We start from the raw sequence: 15,556 nt of genomic DNA, 5'->3' as shown, positions 1-15,556 counted from the left end.
ATGGAATTCCGAAACTCGTTTCGGAAGAAAAGAAGGATTAGGTCGCAAGACCACCTTATCCAAATGAACAACCAGATACGGAGACTTGCAGGACAAAGCTGCCAGCTCCGACACTCTGCGAGCCGAAGTGATCGCAACCAAAAAGGCGACCTTTTTGGACAACATAGACAACGAGATCTCCCTGATCTGTACAAAAGGAGCACGTTGCAACACAGATAGAACGAGATTCAAGTCCCAAGGGGGCAGAGGATCCCTCCTAGGAGGAACCAGATGCCACACACCCTGAACAAAAGTGCCAACCAAGGAGTTGGAAGCCACGGGACGTTGAAACAGAACGGCCAGCGCAGACACCTGACCCTTTATCGTAGCCAGCGCCAAACGCTGATCGACACCCGTTTGAAGGAAGGACAGCACTCGGGAAACCGAGTACGTGCGGGGAGAAAATCCCCTGGACTCACACCAAGCAAAATAGGCCTTCCAAGTACGGTAATAAACCTTCCCCGAGGAAGACTTCCTCGCGTTGATCAAGGTATGAACGACCTCTGGGGAGAGACCCTTCTCCCTCAGGACCTCGGTCTCAACAGCCAGGCCGTCAAAGCCAGCGACTGTAAAACAGGATGGTATATTGGTCCTTGAGACAGGAGATCGTCTCGAAGAGGCAGACGCCACGGGGCGTCGACCGCCAGATTCACGAGGTCTGCGTACCAGGACCGGCGAGGCCAGTCCGGTGCCACAAGAATCACTGTGCTGCGTTCCGAGTGTAACCTGCGAAGGAACCTGGACAGCAACTGAATCGGTGGAAACGCGTACATCAGCCTGTACTGATGCCACGGGGCCACTAACGCGTCCAACACGTCTGCCCGAGGGTCGCGCGTCCTTGCCACGAACCTTCTCACCTTGTTGTTGAGACGAGACGCGAACAGGTCCACATCTGGAGGACCCCACTTCGCGCACAACATCTGGAAGACAGCCGGGTGGAGAGACCATTCCCCCTGATCCAGGGTCTGGCGACTCAGATAGTCCGCCTGCCAGTTCTCCACCCCCGGAATGTGAACCGCCGTTATCGCCGGGACACGAGCCTCGGCCCAAGACAGAATGTCGGCCACTTCTCGAGCCGCTCGGGCACTCCTGGTGCCCCCTTGGTGGTTGATGTAGGCCACCGCCGTGGCATTGTCCGTCTGCACCCGAACCGGGCAGCCCTGCAGCCGGTCCGTCCAGCGATGAAGACAGAGATTTATCGCACGCAATTCCAGAATGTTGATCGGAAGGGAGGACTCCCCCTCCGACCAAGTCCCCTGGGCGGACAGAACGCCCAGAACACCACCCCAGCCCGACAGGCTGGCATCCGTGGTGATTACCGTCCACGAGATAGGACGAAACGACTTGCCCCCGGACACCATCGGGGACTGGAGCCACCACAGAAGGTCTCTTCTGGTGCGATGACTCAACGAGATTTGAAGATCCAGAGATTGAGGTCGCCCGTCCCACATGGACAGGATCTCCGCTTGGAGACCCCGCGTGTGAAACTGGGCGAAGGGAATCGCCTCGAAGGCCGAGACCATCAATCCCAGACATCTCATGCACGTCTGCAGAGACTAGTGCGGAACGTCCCTGAGGGACCTGACTTCCTCCTGAAGAGTTCTGAGTTTGTCTTCCGGCAGGAAGACCTTCGCCTGCACCGAGTCCAGAATCATTCCCAGGTAGGGAAGACGAACACACGGACTCAGCGTCGACTTTGGAAAATTTATCGTCCAACCAAACTCCTGCAGAGTTTGCATCGTGACAGACAGGTCCTTCTCCAGACCCTGGCTGGTCGCAGACCGAACCAGAATGTCGTCCAGATACCCCAGGACAGAAATACCCTGGGCCCTCAACAATGCCAGAACCGGTGCAAGCACCTTGGTGAAGACCCGCGGAGCCGAGGCGAGACCAAAAGGCAACGCCACGAACTGGTAGTGATCCTCCGCAATGGCAAATCGAAGGTACCTCTGGTGACCCTCGAAAATGGGGATGTGAAGATACGCATCCTTCAAATCGATGGAGGCCATGAATTCCCCCGGTACCAGGGCAGCCACCACCGATCGCAGGGATTCCATGCGGAACTTGCGAACCCGCACAGAGCGGTTCAGAGCCTTCAAGTCCAGAATTGGACGAACCTTGCCCTCCTTTCTGGGCACGGTGAACAGATTGGAATAAAACCCCCGAAATCTGTCCCGATGAGGCACCGGAACTACCACTCCCTGAGCCCTCAGGTCCCGCACCACCAGGCGCAGGTCCCGTAAACGCTCTGGAGACAGTTGAAGATTTGAGGGAAAAAATCTGCTCTCCGGCCGAGAGAGAAACTCGATCTTGTAACCAGATCGAACGATCTCCTGAACCCATCTGTCCCGCACACGGGCCAACCAGGGCTGAAGAAAACCGAGCAAGCATCCCCCCACCCCAAAACTGGGTGAGGGCGCCCCTTCAGGCCGCACTGTTATGGGCTGCGGATCCGGATTGACCGGACTTCTGTTTACCAGACCAGGGCTTCTTCTGAGAGCCTTGACCTTTGAACGGTTCGCCCTTGTAGTGCGACCGAAAGGCACGAAAGGACCCCTAAGGGGGCCGAAAATTAGCATGCTTCTTCCCAGAAGCCCCCTTAGCCTTGGGGAAATGGGGCAAGAGAGTGCTCTTACCTCCGGTGATCCCCTTAATCAACACATCCAAGGACTCCCCAAAAAGGCGAGACCCATCATAAGGCAGATTGGCTAAGGTCTTACGTGAAGACTGGTCCACAGACCAACATTTCAACCAAACCAGGCGGCGAGACAACACCGCCACGCTGTGCACACGTGCAGCCAACGGAACTAGGTCCAAGTCCGCATCACACAGATACATGACACCCTGGTGGATTTGATCCACCATATCCAGGGTCGCCGGCGAGGCCGAATCGGCCACTAGGACGCGCCTAAGCATCTGCGTCCAACTTGCGATCCCCTGGGCCGCCATGAGAGAAGCAAACAGAGCCTTAAGCATAGAACCCGTAACAGAATAAGTATGACGGGCAAGAGACTCCAATCTCCTATCCGTGGCATCACGGAACACAGGGGAATCCTCTGCAGGAATCGCAGTGGATTTGTTTAAAACCGCAATTGCGTGATCCACTGGGGGAGGCACACACCACCTTTCATCAGTGGAAGGCGAGAAAGGATAACGCAGCTTGAACCTATTTGGTACAGCAAAAGGTTTGCGCAGATGGCGCCATTGTTCCTTAACAGCGCGCTGAAAATCATCATTTCAGGGGAAAACCTGCGGAGTCCTGCGTTTTCTCTGCGTCCCATAAGCCGCCAAGGCAGCGGGGGGACACACCATCCTGCAAACGCAGCATTTGCTTTATGGAAGCAATCAATTCATCCATGATTGCAAGCTCTTCAGGCGAGCCAGGGGGAGAATTATCAACCCCTTCAACTTCAGCCTCCACCTCGGACCCCACTAGATCCAGGGAGGAGCGGGACCCCGACAAGGAGGCCCCCGCCATAACAGCCCCATCACCTTCACCCTCAGAATCAGAGGAAAGAGCAACTCTGGGTCTTTTAGTAGATTGAGCAGCCACCAGCATCTGCACCTGAGCAGCAAGGCCAGCCACAATAGTGGCTAAATCCCCCCCTGGGGGGGAAACAGCGGTCCCCTGGCTTTCCACCAAGGCGGTAGGAAATTTGCCCTCCTGAGAATCCATTGCCCCTATAACAAATGCCGGATAATAAAGGGTTAACTGCCCCTTTAACAAGCGCGGCGAGCGCAGCCCACCGCAACACACACAAGCACAATGAGACCCCCACAGGGACAATAAAACTGACACAGGCAATGGATAGGAAGGATATAACCTGAGGAGACCCTCGCCGCTGCTGCTGCCTCGATCGGTGTTCCTGGAGAAGAGGAAGTGATGCTGCCAGGGCGCTCTATGAAAGCCTATGGGAGGCTACAAGAAAATGGCCGCCATGCATGTATAACATGCGGCCGGAGCGAGTGTAGGCAAAATGGCGCCAAACCGCCGCTCCACAGTACAGTAATGCACACATGTCATCCATGTATAAAAAAACATGTCAGATCGCCGCAGCGATCGCTGTATAATGCCCAAACATGCCACAAAACATGCCCCACAGCACACAGCTTCTCACACTGACAAGGCTGACACACACAGTGTCACACAGCTCCCCCCCCCCCCCTTGCAGCCCACAGCATGCAGCCGAGAGATAAGGAGACAAACAGTGTGAATAGAGGCAGGTTACACAGTCCCAGACTGACACCCCCCCAGACAGACAGGTCCCCACATAAATACACTTACCTCACAGTGGCGTGGGGGACCCGCACAGGCGAACAAGCCGCTGCACATGAGGCAGGGAGAGTCGCATACAAGACGCACAGAAAAGAGGGTTAAGAAACCGCACAGCGTCCAGTGAGGTAGCCACCTCACCAATCATCCCTGCACCGAACAGGGATGGGTCGTTCACTGTGCCGGGAGCGTTACCTGGCTGAACGCTCGATGGCAGGCTGGGAAGCCACTGACCCACGACCTGCGACCAGGGGGATCAGCCCGAGACCCAGCCCGCATGATCCTCTTCATCCGAAGAACTAACGCTGACAAAAAGAACAGCTAAGTAAAGGTAGAGAGAAAACTCAAACAAAAAATCAAAAAAGAAGAAAGAGTCTGGGGCACAAAGCCCCAGCACAGAGAGAGCCAGCCACTCCTGACAAGCTAGACATTAAAACTGAGATATGGTTGCAGGAAGTAGGAGGGTATTGACTGAGGGGACCACCCCTTGAGGGTGGGATATGTTAAAAGCTTTAATGTTAACATATTCTGTTGCCTAGCTACTCCTTCGGAGCAAAGTCTAATACCCCCATATGTGACGAATATGAAGAGGCGGCGACTGTCGGAGGACATAAGAGAAAAAAGGGTATGTGGCACCGGAGACACTTTTATATAGAAGGTCAATAGAAACTGATGAAAATGTATTTTAAAGCAAACCTGTCCAAAATAAAACCGCTATATATAGTCCTGCTGATTTCGCTACCTCAAGAAGCAAGCTCCTGGTCTGTTATGCTCTCTTTATACTTCTAGCTCGGTGAGTCACTGAAATGCTTTCTTCTCTAATTAGTTGGCAATTGAGCCAGGCAGCAAGAAGCAGAAAATGAGCAACTGACCCAGGCAAGAAGCAGCCAGTTAAGTCTGCGGAAAACATTATATTCACATACCTCCTGCAGGTTGGACAACAAAGTAGTGAAAAATTCATTACAGCCTGTGAACTGGCATCTTCAAAGACAAGGGAGCAAATGCAAATAATTTATTTCCCGACAGGTTATGGGTGTCATAAGAGATGACATGGAAAACTACCAAACCACTGCTAAACTGCCATATACATTTGTCAATGCTTTACAGCAGTAGTACTTATAGTTATTAGCTACCTGTCCATTGCCCGTATCCTGATCACATACGTCAGTGTTAATGCCTCCAGTAGTTATCTATTTTAAAGAAAAAAAAAAAAAAAAAAAAAAAAAGGTTTAGGAGAATATCTGCAGACAATGGGCTCCAAGCTGTCCTCCATTAAAAAGCAGTTCTCATCCCAAGGACAGGCGAGGACAAAATATCACAGAATTTCAGAGCCCACCGTGTAAAAACTAAAAGCCAGTAGGATATTTCAAGAAGCCAGGAAATTGGCATCAACGGAAATAGGAGCCAAAAGTCAGGCTTTAGCAGTAATTTTTTTACATGATCTGGATACCTGGATTCTTGAATTTATCCAGCAACCCTGCCAAAACTAGAAAGTAAACTTTGCCTAGACAGTAAAATTGTGTACAAAAAAAAAAAAATCAAAAAGTTCCTACAGTCAGTCTATAGGATGTCATATGTACTCAAACTACAACTTCTTACAAACAGAAAATTGCTCAAGTCCAGGGGAAAAGCTGCTTTAAATACGCTTTTAAAAGTTACAAGCAGTTTTACATTGTTAACCCAAAAGGCAACACCATTTGTATACAAAACCACAATTGTAGAAACTTTTCACTTTGGTAATGTCAAATTACAAACAAGACTGAACATTTTCAAGACAAGAAGCACAAATGTTTAATATTTATAAGGGAAACACATACTTTGCCTTCTCCTTTGGGATTCAGATAAACAACATAATGACCTCCATGGTTGTCCCCACTGTGCACCAACACAGCATGCAGTATGTAGTTTGCAGGGTCCTTGACATCAGGCTTTTGCAAGAATTCATCCAGTGGTAATTGTTCTGGGAATTCAAACCTAATAATGGAAAAACAGGTTAAATGAAAATAAAAGCATTTCAGAGTTGAGTTAAAAAAAAAAAAAAAAAAGCATTTCAGAGACTCAGAGAATCTAAAGTATAAAATAGTTTTCAGATGCGTTATTTATAAAAAAACTTTTCATCACATTAATTGGCAAGGAATAAGGGAGAAACTGCTATATTTGCTACTAGCATACAAACTATTTTATGTTAAAAAGTGCATTATACCCAAGACTCATTCATTAAAAAGGATAGAACACCATGTAAATAAAAAAAAAAAAAAAAAAAAAGGAAGAAGAGGTTACATGCAAAGCCAGAGTCCCAAAAGCTTGAAAGCTCCATGTCAACCAACCCCAGTGACCTCCTTTTGGCCACAATGGAAAGGAATCAAATCTGGAGGAAGTGTGAGAAAGGATGGCCAGAGTTTGACCGCAGAAGCTAATGTCAAAATCTGAGGATGTGAGATTAACCACTTAAGCCCCGGAGGATTTGGCTGCTAAAAGACCAGGGGGTATTTTGCGATTCGGCACTGCGTGACTAACGGACAATTGCGCGGTCGTGCGACGCTGTACCTAAACGAATTGGACGTCCTTTTTTTCCCACAAACAGAGCTTTCTTTTGGTGGTATTTGATCACCTGTGCGATTTTTTTGATCATGCGCTATAAACAAAAAAAGAGCGTCAATTTTGCAAAAATAACAATATTTTTCACATTTTTTTATATGAAATTCCCCCCAAAAAAATGTAAAAATCTAAATTTTTTAACATTTTCAGCCAATTTGTTTTATGCTACATATGTTTGGTAAAAAAAAAAAAAAAAAAAAAAAAAAAAAAAAAAAAAAAAAAAAAAATCGCAAAAAGCGTATTTTGATTGGTTTGCGCAAAAGTTATCGCGTTTACCAACAAAGGGAAAGATTTTTGTAATTTTTGGTGTTTTTTAACATGTAATGGCGGCAAACTGCGATTTTTTTGCGGTACTACGACATTGCGGCGGACAGATCGGACCCTTGACTGACATTGACACTTTTGGGGGTACCAGTGACATTACTGCAGTAATCAGTGCTATACATATGCACTGTTACTGCAAAAATGACACTGGCAGGGAAGGGGTTAACTGTATTGGAGAGGGAGGGGTTAAGTGTGTCCTAGGGGCGTGATTCTAACTGTAAAGGGACATGACTATTGGTGTAAAAACAAAGATCAATGGTCCTACATAGTAGAACCGTCTGATCTTCATTTTTACACCAGGGAGAATGACAGGCGGCTTGTTTACATAAGCCGCCTGACTTTCTCCCTTCACCGGAGCGATCGTGAGTGACCGGCGGACGATCAGGTCCGCCGGTCACACGCACTGACTTGTCAGTGAACGAGCCTGGGAGGGCGCGCGCCTCGGCGGGCGCGTGCCAGCCCGCAATTGGCTCACAAGTCAGTGACAGGCGAGTGACGTACCCATACGTCACTCTGCCTGGCCGGGGCTGACCGCCGCAGTATATAGTCGTGCGGCGGTCGGCAACCGGTTAAGGAGGTTGAAAACCTCCAGAAAAAGCAAAAAAACATGCAAGACAAAAGGCATAATGAGCTGGTATGCATCACATACTAGCTCTTAAATACTTGCCTTAGAATGAAGGCCACCCAGTGGCGCCCGCACACTGCTGACATCTTCCTCTGTATTTCTTATAGATTTGCAGGCTCTGGGAGTGGCCAGAGCCATGATAAAGACACTCCTGCGCATGTACGCGGGAGCCGCCATTTATGGCACAGCCTCTGAAAGTCCAACACATAGTTGTTGAGGTTGAATAAAGACAATAGTCCATACAGTTCAACCTATGTAGGTGTGTGTGACTCTAATCATCTCTCATACCCATGAATGTTCTGATTGTTGAGATGTACGTCCAAGAGTATTTTGAAAGTAGGCATACTTCCCGCAGAAACCACCTCTTGTGGTAGAGAATTCCACAATCGTGTAGCCCTAACAGTAAAGAACCCCGTGCGTTGCCCGAGGTTAAAACGCTTCTCCTCTAATCGCATTGTATGGCCTCTAGTCCTCATGCAATCCTTTCTACTGAATAAAATTAAAAAAGGGGGGAGAAAAATGTGGGACTTAATTGAGGACATGACATGGTAGAGTCATAGTACCTCCATGCCTATCAATTGATTAAAAACAAAATGGGGGTTGGGACTTTAATGAAACCGCAGGTGCAATCAGGGAAAGTTAGTCAGATAAGTAAATAATATCAAGAATATGGTTGGTGTGTCCATGTGTAGAATCATAAAACAACAAGAATATTTTTTAAAGAGTATTACATTGAGTTGAAGGCAAAACAGAATATACAGATAATGAATATAAAATGTTGCATTTATTCCATGGGTAAAACAAAATATACAGAATATACAATGAAGTAGTATTGTATTCAAGTAACAGTTTCTAACATGTAATATATCAATAAACGCACATAGTACATAACATAACACGATTGCACACGTATTAGTCAATATGGATCTGGGTGTCTCTCAACACCTGGCCTTCAACCGTCAATTTGCGGAGGGACCTGGACAACAGTTGAATCGGGGGAAAGGCATAAATCAGCTGATACTGGCACCAGCACCACCAATGCGTCCGTCAGAGGGTCTCGAGCCCTGGCCACGAACCTTTACTGTTGAGACGAGACGCGAACGGATTCAGGTCCGGAGTCCACCAGCAAGCACACAGGAGACGAAACACCTCCGGATGCAGGTACCATCCCCCCCCCCGATCCAAGGACTGACATAGTCCGCCCGCCAGTTCTCCACTCCAGGAATGTGAACAGCGGAGATAGCTGGACCGTGTGCCTCTGCCCAAGTCAGAATCTCGGCCACTACATTGACCGCCCGGGCACTCCTGGTGCCCCCTTGGTGATTGATGTAAGCCACAGCCGTGGCATTGTCTGTTTGAACACGAACCGGGCGACCGTGCAATCGAGTCACCCCAATGGAGCAGTCAGAGTTTGATCGCCCTGAACTCCAAGAGATCGGCAAGGAGGATTCCTCTGTCGACCACGTTCCTTGGGCACGAGTGTCCAGTACTCCACCCCAGCCCGTCAGGCTGGCATCAGTGGTGATCACCCTCCACAACAGGGGCAGAAAAGACTCGCCCTAGCTCAGAGCAGGTGACAGAAGCCACCACGACAGCTCCGACCTCGTGAGATGGCTCAAACACACCATCCTTTCCAAGGACTGTGGATTCCGGTTCCATTTGGCAAGAATCTCTGCTTGCAGAGCCCTTGTGTGAAACTGGGCAAACAGGATCGCATCGAAAGCTGAAACCATCAGCCCGAGACCTCTACAGGTCCGCAGGGAAGAGAGATCGTTATCCCTGAGGGACCTGATCTCGCCCTGCGAGGTCTGAAGTTTTTCCTCTGGGAGAAAAACCTTCGCTTGGGCGGAGTCCAGGACCATGCCCAGGTAACTGAAATGGACTAACGGGGTCAGTGCCGATTTCTGGAAGTTGATGGTCCAACCCAACTCCTGGAGCGTTTGAACCGTGACCGTCAGATCGCCCGACAGAGTGGCACACGAGCTCGCCCTCAACAAGAGACCGTCCATATAACTGAGGACCGCAATCCCCCTCTTGCCAAAAACCTTGGTGAAGACCCTGGGAGCCGAAGCTAGACTAAAGGGTAATGCCACAAAGTGAAAATGCTCCTCTGCCACTGCGAAGCGGAGATACCGCTGATGACCTTCGTAGATTAGGGATGTGCAGATACGCATCCTTCAAGTTGACGGAGGCCAGAAAATCTCCTTGACTCAAAGACGCCACCACCGACCGGATTGATTTCATCCAGAACTTCTGCACCCGCACAAAGTGGTTCAGAGATTTGAGGTCCAGAATCAGACGTGCCTTGCCCTCCTTCCTGGGCACTGTGAAGAGGTCTGAATGAAACCCACGAAATCTGTCCCGCTGTGGGGACAACGCCCTGTGCAGTACTCTTACCCCTGTGAGACACTTGACCACCTCATCCAAGGAATCTTCAAAAAGGTGTTCCCCCAAATAGGAGGGAGATAAGACACGGTCATGCGGCGGAGGGCAATCCCCACCAGACACCCTTGCGACCAGGGGAGCCTTGTCCAGGGCCGCGTCACACAGATACACCATGGCCTGGGCAATTTGGTCCGTGAGCTTGATGAGAGTCGGGGGAACCGACTCTGCCAGCAAGTTGCTCTTAAGCACCTTGATCCATTCTGTAACCATCTGAGAAACCAGCACGGAAGCAAACACAGGCTTGAGGAGCGAGCCCGCCACTAAGTACATGAGGCAGGAAAGTGACTCCAAGCACCTGTCCATCATGTCTTTAACACCAGGGAGTCCTCCATGGGCACCACCAAGGATTTATGCAACTTGGAAACAGTGTGGTCCACCTTAGGTGACACCGTCCAGCGACTGGAAACAGGGTCCACAAAGGGGTAACAGCGTTGAAAACGCTTAGCACTGCCAGCACGTGCTTAACGCGTTGCCACTGTTTGTTCACGATATCGTGAAACTTCTCGGAGCAAGGGAAAACCTGACCTGACTTTGGGGCTTTGCGGGAGCCGAAGACAACCTGCTTTCCTGACTGGGTGGGCTCATCATCAATATTCAAAGTCTCCCTGACGAAGCGAACAAGTGATTCAACCAAAGCGCGTTCCTGCGCTGCAGCGGAGAAGGACTCATCCGCCTCACCGTCAGAGTGTGAAGACAGGAATCCCTCAGGGAGGGCAGTGCTCATAGCAACCACATAAGGCTCTGAATCAGAAGACATCGGCCGTTTTTGAACATAAACTTGTGACATGACAAGATCAACTTTGGACGCCAAAGTTTCAATGGCTGCAGATAAAGATGCTGGGGAAGGCGATCCAGATGCACACACCAGAGCAGTGGGAAAATTGTAACTCTGGGACTCCATTTTGGCAAAGAAATAAAAATAGGAACGCTGGCCCTTTAAATCCGCTATAGCGGCCCGCACCGCTACCCGCGCTGCCGCTGGAGTTCCCTTTTTAATAACAGATAAACTGATTAAAGCAAAAGTTTGAGGAAATGCTCCAAAAGACCAAAGACCCCCTTACTGTGCCTGAGAGATAGACAAACCGCTCGCCACGCTTCTCTGCAGCAAGTGAAAATGGCAAGAGGAAGTGACCAAACATCACTAGAGGCCGAAGTGCCCTGAGCCACACAAACATGGTGCCAATAGAAAGTATAGGGGGAAGCACAGGGAAAATAGCCGCAGTCCTCACAATGTGGCTGCCCATATCCAACATGGTGCCGGAAACGGCGCAAAAAGCACACAGCAAGGCAAAAAATGGCTGCTGCCCTCAAACTAATGCAGCCAGTCTGCCCACACCCAGAATGGCGACCGAAAACGACCCCAGCAATCAGAAGCCCAGAGACCCTGGCCACCGCGGGAATCCACCACAGGAAGACCACCAGGACAAGGTAGGAGCCATAACCCCCCCCCCCCCCCCCCCCAGCAGTGGACGCCACTAGAGCGCCCCCATATGGAGAAGGGAGGCAGGATCCGTCCTGACCGGCCAGGGGGATATCACAGAGACCGCAGCTCTGACATCCCCAGGAGTGGGCCCACATCACCCCCCTCACAGGACTGTCCCAGGGACACAGGAAGTAACATCACTCCCCATACCATGGACCGCGGGCTCCACTCCAATAAAGCTCGCCTCCCACCCTGAGTGGGGGTGCTGTCAGCCAAGAGGGGACGCTGAGCCTCAGGGCATTCCAGGTTGATTGCACCCCGGGTAAGATGCGCTCCGCAGGCTCGTCCCCATGCTCACACTCGTTGGCTAGGCTAGGGTACCATAAGGATCTAGATTATCCAGTGCGAAGCCCAGCCCGGCTGTCTCTTGTAGTTCACCAGGAGGATCCCCCCCTGACACTAGCTAGCGATAGTGAGCGAAGAATTAAATAAAATAAACATTTCTCAAAGAAAAATAAACACTGAGACTGGAGTCCAAGCAGGGAAACCTAGGTCCTACTCCTGAGCTAGGCAAGAAGAAATTGATTAGTAAGCTCTATGTGTCTGGGAGTAATGTTTGAAGGGACAGCCCCTAAAGGTGTGTCAAGTGAAAGTTTTTTTTAATGAAGTTTCACTACCTAGCCAGCTCAGGCAGAGGGCGCCATTACCCAATTGTGATGAAGCTTGGAAGGGCTGCATCTGTCAGAGGACGTAAGAGAAATCCAGTTTTAGCTTTCGTTCATTGACTGTCACCGCTCCATATCTTCTTGACCGATGGGACGTCCCAAAGCAGTGTCAATATGAGGGGTGGGAATAACACCGCAAGAAAAAAACGCTTCCCAAAGGCTAAACATAGCCAACCAGGCAAAACAAGAGCTCAACCATAAACAACTGGAGCTCACCTGACAAACAAATACACCCTCAAAGAGGACTAAATCTCTTTAACAGCAGCCTGCAAACCCTTGAGGCCAAAAGAAACATCCGCAGATGCCACCACATCCACCTTATAAAATGTTGTTAAAGTGTGCACAGACGACCATGTGGCTGCCTTGCATACCTGCATCACTGACGCCCTCGTAGAATGTGCCTAAACAGGGAAAGGAGGATTCCTGGCCCTTTATGATTGAATAGGTCTGCACCACCATGATTCTGATCCATCTGGAAATGGTCGCAGAAGATGGAGCAATCCCCTTACGGGGTACATCCCTAAGGACAAACCGAGAATCCCATTTCCAGAATGACTCAGTTGCCGCCAGGTACACCTTGATTGTCCGAACCACATCCAAAGAATGTAAGGCAATCTCTTTAGGATGCTTAGGCTTAGGACACAGAGAAGGCAACACAATGTCTTCATTTAAATGGAAACCAGAGATTACTTTGGTTTCAATTTAGTCGTTCCTCTAGGGAGGAACCACTGACAGCTACGAAGCACCACCTTGTCTCTGTGAACCACCAGGTAAGGTAAATGACCGGACAACGCAGCCATCTCAGACACCCTGCACGCAGAATAGCCACCAAGAAAGCTACCTTCTGTATCAAAGTGAGCAGAGGAATCTCATATTTTTAAAGTCAGTTTCTGAAGAACCAGCTGCACCAAATTGAGGTCCCACGGAGGCAACGGAGACTTCACAGGGGGAACCAGGTGGTGGACCCCTGAACAAAGGTTTGAACCAAGAAATTTGTGGCCAACGAGCATTCAAGAAAAATTGCCAGGGCCGATATCTGGCCTTTGAAGGTACCCAAGGCCAAATGCTGATCTGCACCTGTTTGGAGAAACTCAAAGACACCGAGAAGGAACGGGGGGGGGGGGGGGGACCCAGAGACTCCCACCAAGTAATGTACACCCTTCAGACTTGATAAATTTTTCTAGAAACAGATCTTCTAGCTTTTAACAACGTAGGAATCACTGATTCAGGATTCAGACACCCCTCTATCCTTCAACACCTAGCTTTTAATAGCCGGCCATCAAAGCCAGCAATTGTAAAGCAGGATGGAGGGACATCGGCGACCAGCCGTACTAGGTCTGTGTACCAGGACCTGCGAGGCCAGTCCAGTGCCCCTAGGATGACCGGAATTCCTTATGCCTCGATTCTTCGCAGAAGTCTCGGCAGAAGAGTCACACATACAACACACGTACATTAGATGATATTTGTTCCAAGGAGCTACAAGAGCGTCCTCGGCATCGGCCAGAGAATCCTGGGACCTTGTTACGAACCTCTGCACCTTCTTGTTGAGACAAGAGGCCAACAGGTTCACATCGGGAGTCCCACACCTGAGGCACAGTTAATGAAACACCTCCTGGTGGAGACACCATTCTCCCTGATCCAACTCCTGCTGACTGAGGTAATCCGCCTGCCAGTTTTCTACCTCTGGAATATGCACGGCAGAGATGCCTGGAACAACACGTTTTGCCCATCTTAGAATGCTGGCTACTTCTCGGGCCGCTAAGGCACTTTTGGTGCCCACTTCATGACTTGACATATGCCACGACCATAGCATTGTCCAATTTAATCCTCACCGGGCGCCCCTGGAGACAATCAGTCCAATTAATTTAGCAAAGCCTGATCGCCTGAATTTCCAGGATAATGATCAGCAGACTGGACTCCTCCCGAGTCCAAACCCCCTGAGCCAGGTCCATACCAAGAGACACCTCCCCATCTGGAGAGGCTGGCATCCGTTGTTACCACGGTCCAGTACAGGGGGGGGGGGGGGGAAAGGATTTTCCCTATGGAAGCGCTGGAGAATGGAAACACCAGATCAGGGATCCCCTCGTACTCCGGCTCAACAGGATCAGAATGTCTAGAGTGTGTATTCTTGTTCCATTTGACAAGGATCTCCTTCTGTTGAGAACTGGTATGGAACCTCCTCGAAGGTAGAGACAATCAGGCAAGGCACTTACATGCAAGCCCTGAGGGATGATTGCCGGTTTGAAAACAGGAGCAGTGTCACATGCTGTAACTTCTGGAGTTTCACCTCAAGGAAAAAACACCCGGGCTAAGGTCATGTCCAAGGTCAGGCCCAGATAGTCCAGTTTTGGGGACGGAACCAGAACAGATTTTTGGAAATTCAGTTTCCATCAAAACGCTTGCAAAGTTCGCACCAAAATCTCCAGATTGTCTTTCAGGGCATTTGGAGACTCTGCTCGCAGAAGGAGATCGTTTAGGTACCCCAGCACCGCAATCTCCTTCTGCCTCAGTAAAGCCAACACCGGGGCCAACACATTCGTAAACATCCGAGGAGTTGAAGCGAGACCAAAAGGGTAATACGACAAATTGATAGTACTCTCGCCCATGGAAAAGCGAAGGAAACACAGATGCCGGACATATATTGGGATATAAAGGTAAGCATCCTTGATAGCGATAGAGGCCAGGAAAACTGAATTTTTGTAAAATCATACTGTAAAATTAATTTCTCTGACAGTCGCCGCCCACTTATTCAGTCTTCCCCGATGGGTAATGACCTCTTATCCATTGGAGCAAGCTAGGCATAAGACTTGTTAGAAACAAAGCAATTTACATAGATACACCTGTAGGGGGCTGTCCCTCTGGTCCAATACCCCCCTGCTATCAGCATTCCCAACTCAGTTTGGTAGCAAGCAGTTAAAAGTCCAAAAAAAACGACTGTCAGAGGACTCAGAAAGGAATTTTACGGTAAGATTTTACAAAAATTCAGTTTTCTCTTACGTCCCCTGACAGTCGCCGCCCACTCATTCAGTCTTCACCAATTGAATGTCCCGAAGCATTGTAGACATGAGTGGTGGGTAGCACAACCGTCACAAAGGCAACGAACG

General features: G+C 49.7%; 1 protein-coding gene across 5 annotated transcripts in view; it reads right to left on the bottom strand.

Annotated features, from left to right (window-relative positions):
* Positions 1-15,556, bottom strand: part of USP7 (ubiquitin specific peptidase 7) — a 666,343-nt gene that overhangs the window by 336,303 nt on the left and 314,484 nt on the right. For 3 of the 5 annotated variants that reach the window (XM_082260831.1, XM_082260832.1, XM_082260835.1), the window contains 2 exons: positions 6,130-6,286; positions 5,446-5,502 (listed from right to left, as the gene is read on the bottom strand). In XM_082260831.1, coding sequence (XP_082116957.1) covers positions 5,446-5,502; positions 6,130-6,286 — 214 coding nt within the window. The remainder of the gene's footprint in view (positions 1-5,445; positions 5,503-6,129; positions 6,287-15,556) is intronic. The other 2 variants (XM_082260833.1, XM_082260834.1) reach the window with 1 other exon arrangement.

This window comes from Pelophylax lessonae, assembly GCF_965119305.1.
Source record: "Pelophylax lessonae genome assembly, chromosome: 6".
Lineage (NCBI taxonomy): Eukaryota > Metazoa > Chordata > Amphibia > Anura > Ranidae > Pelophylax > Pelophylax lessonae.
The sequence above is the reverse complement of the archived record's forward strand: the minus strand, read 5'-3'. Positions and strand labels throughout refer to the sequence as shown.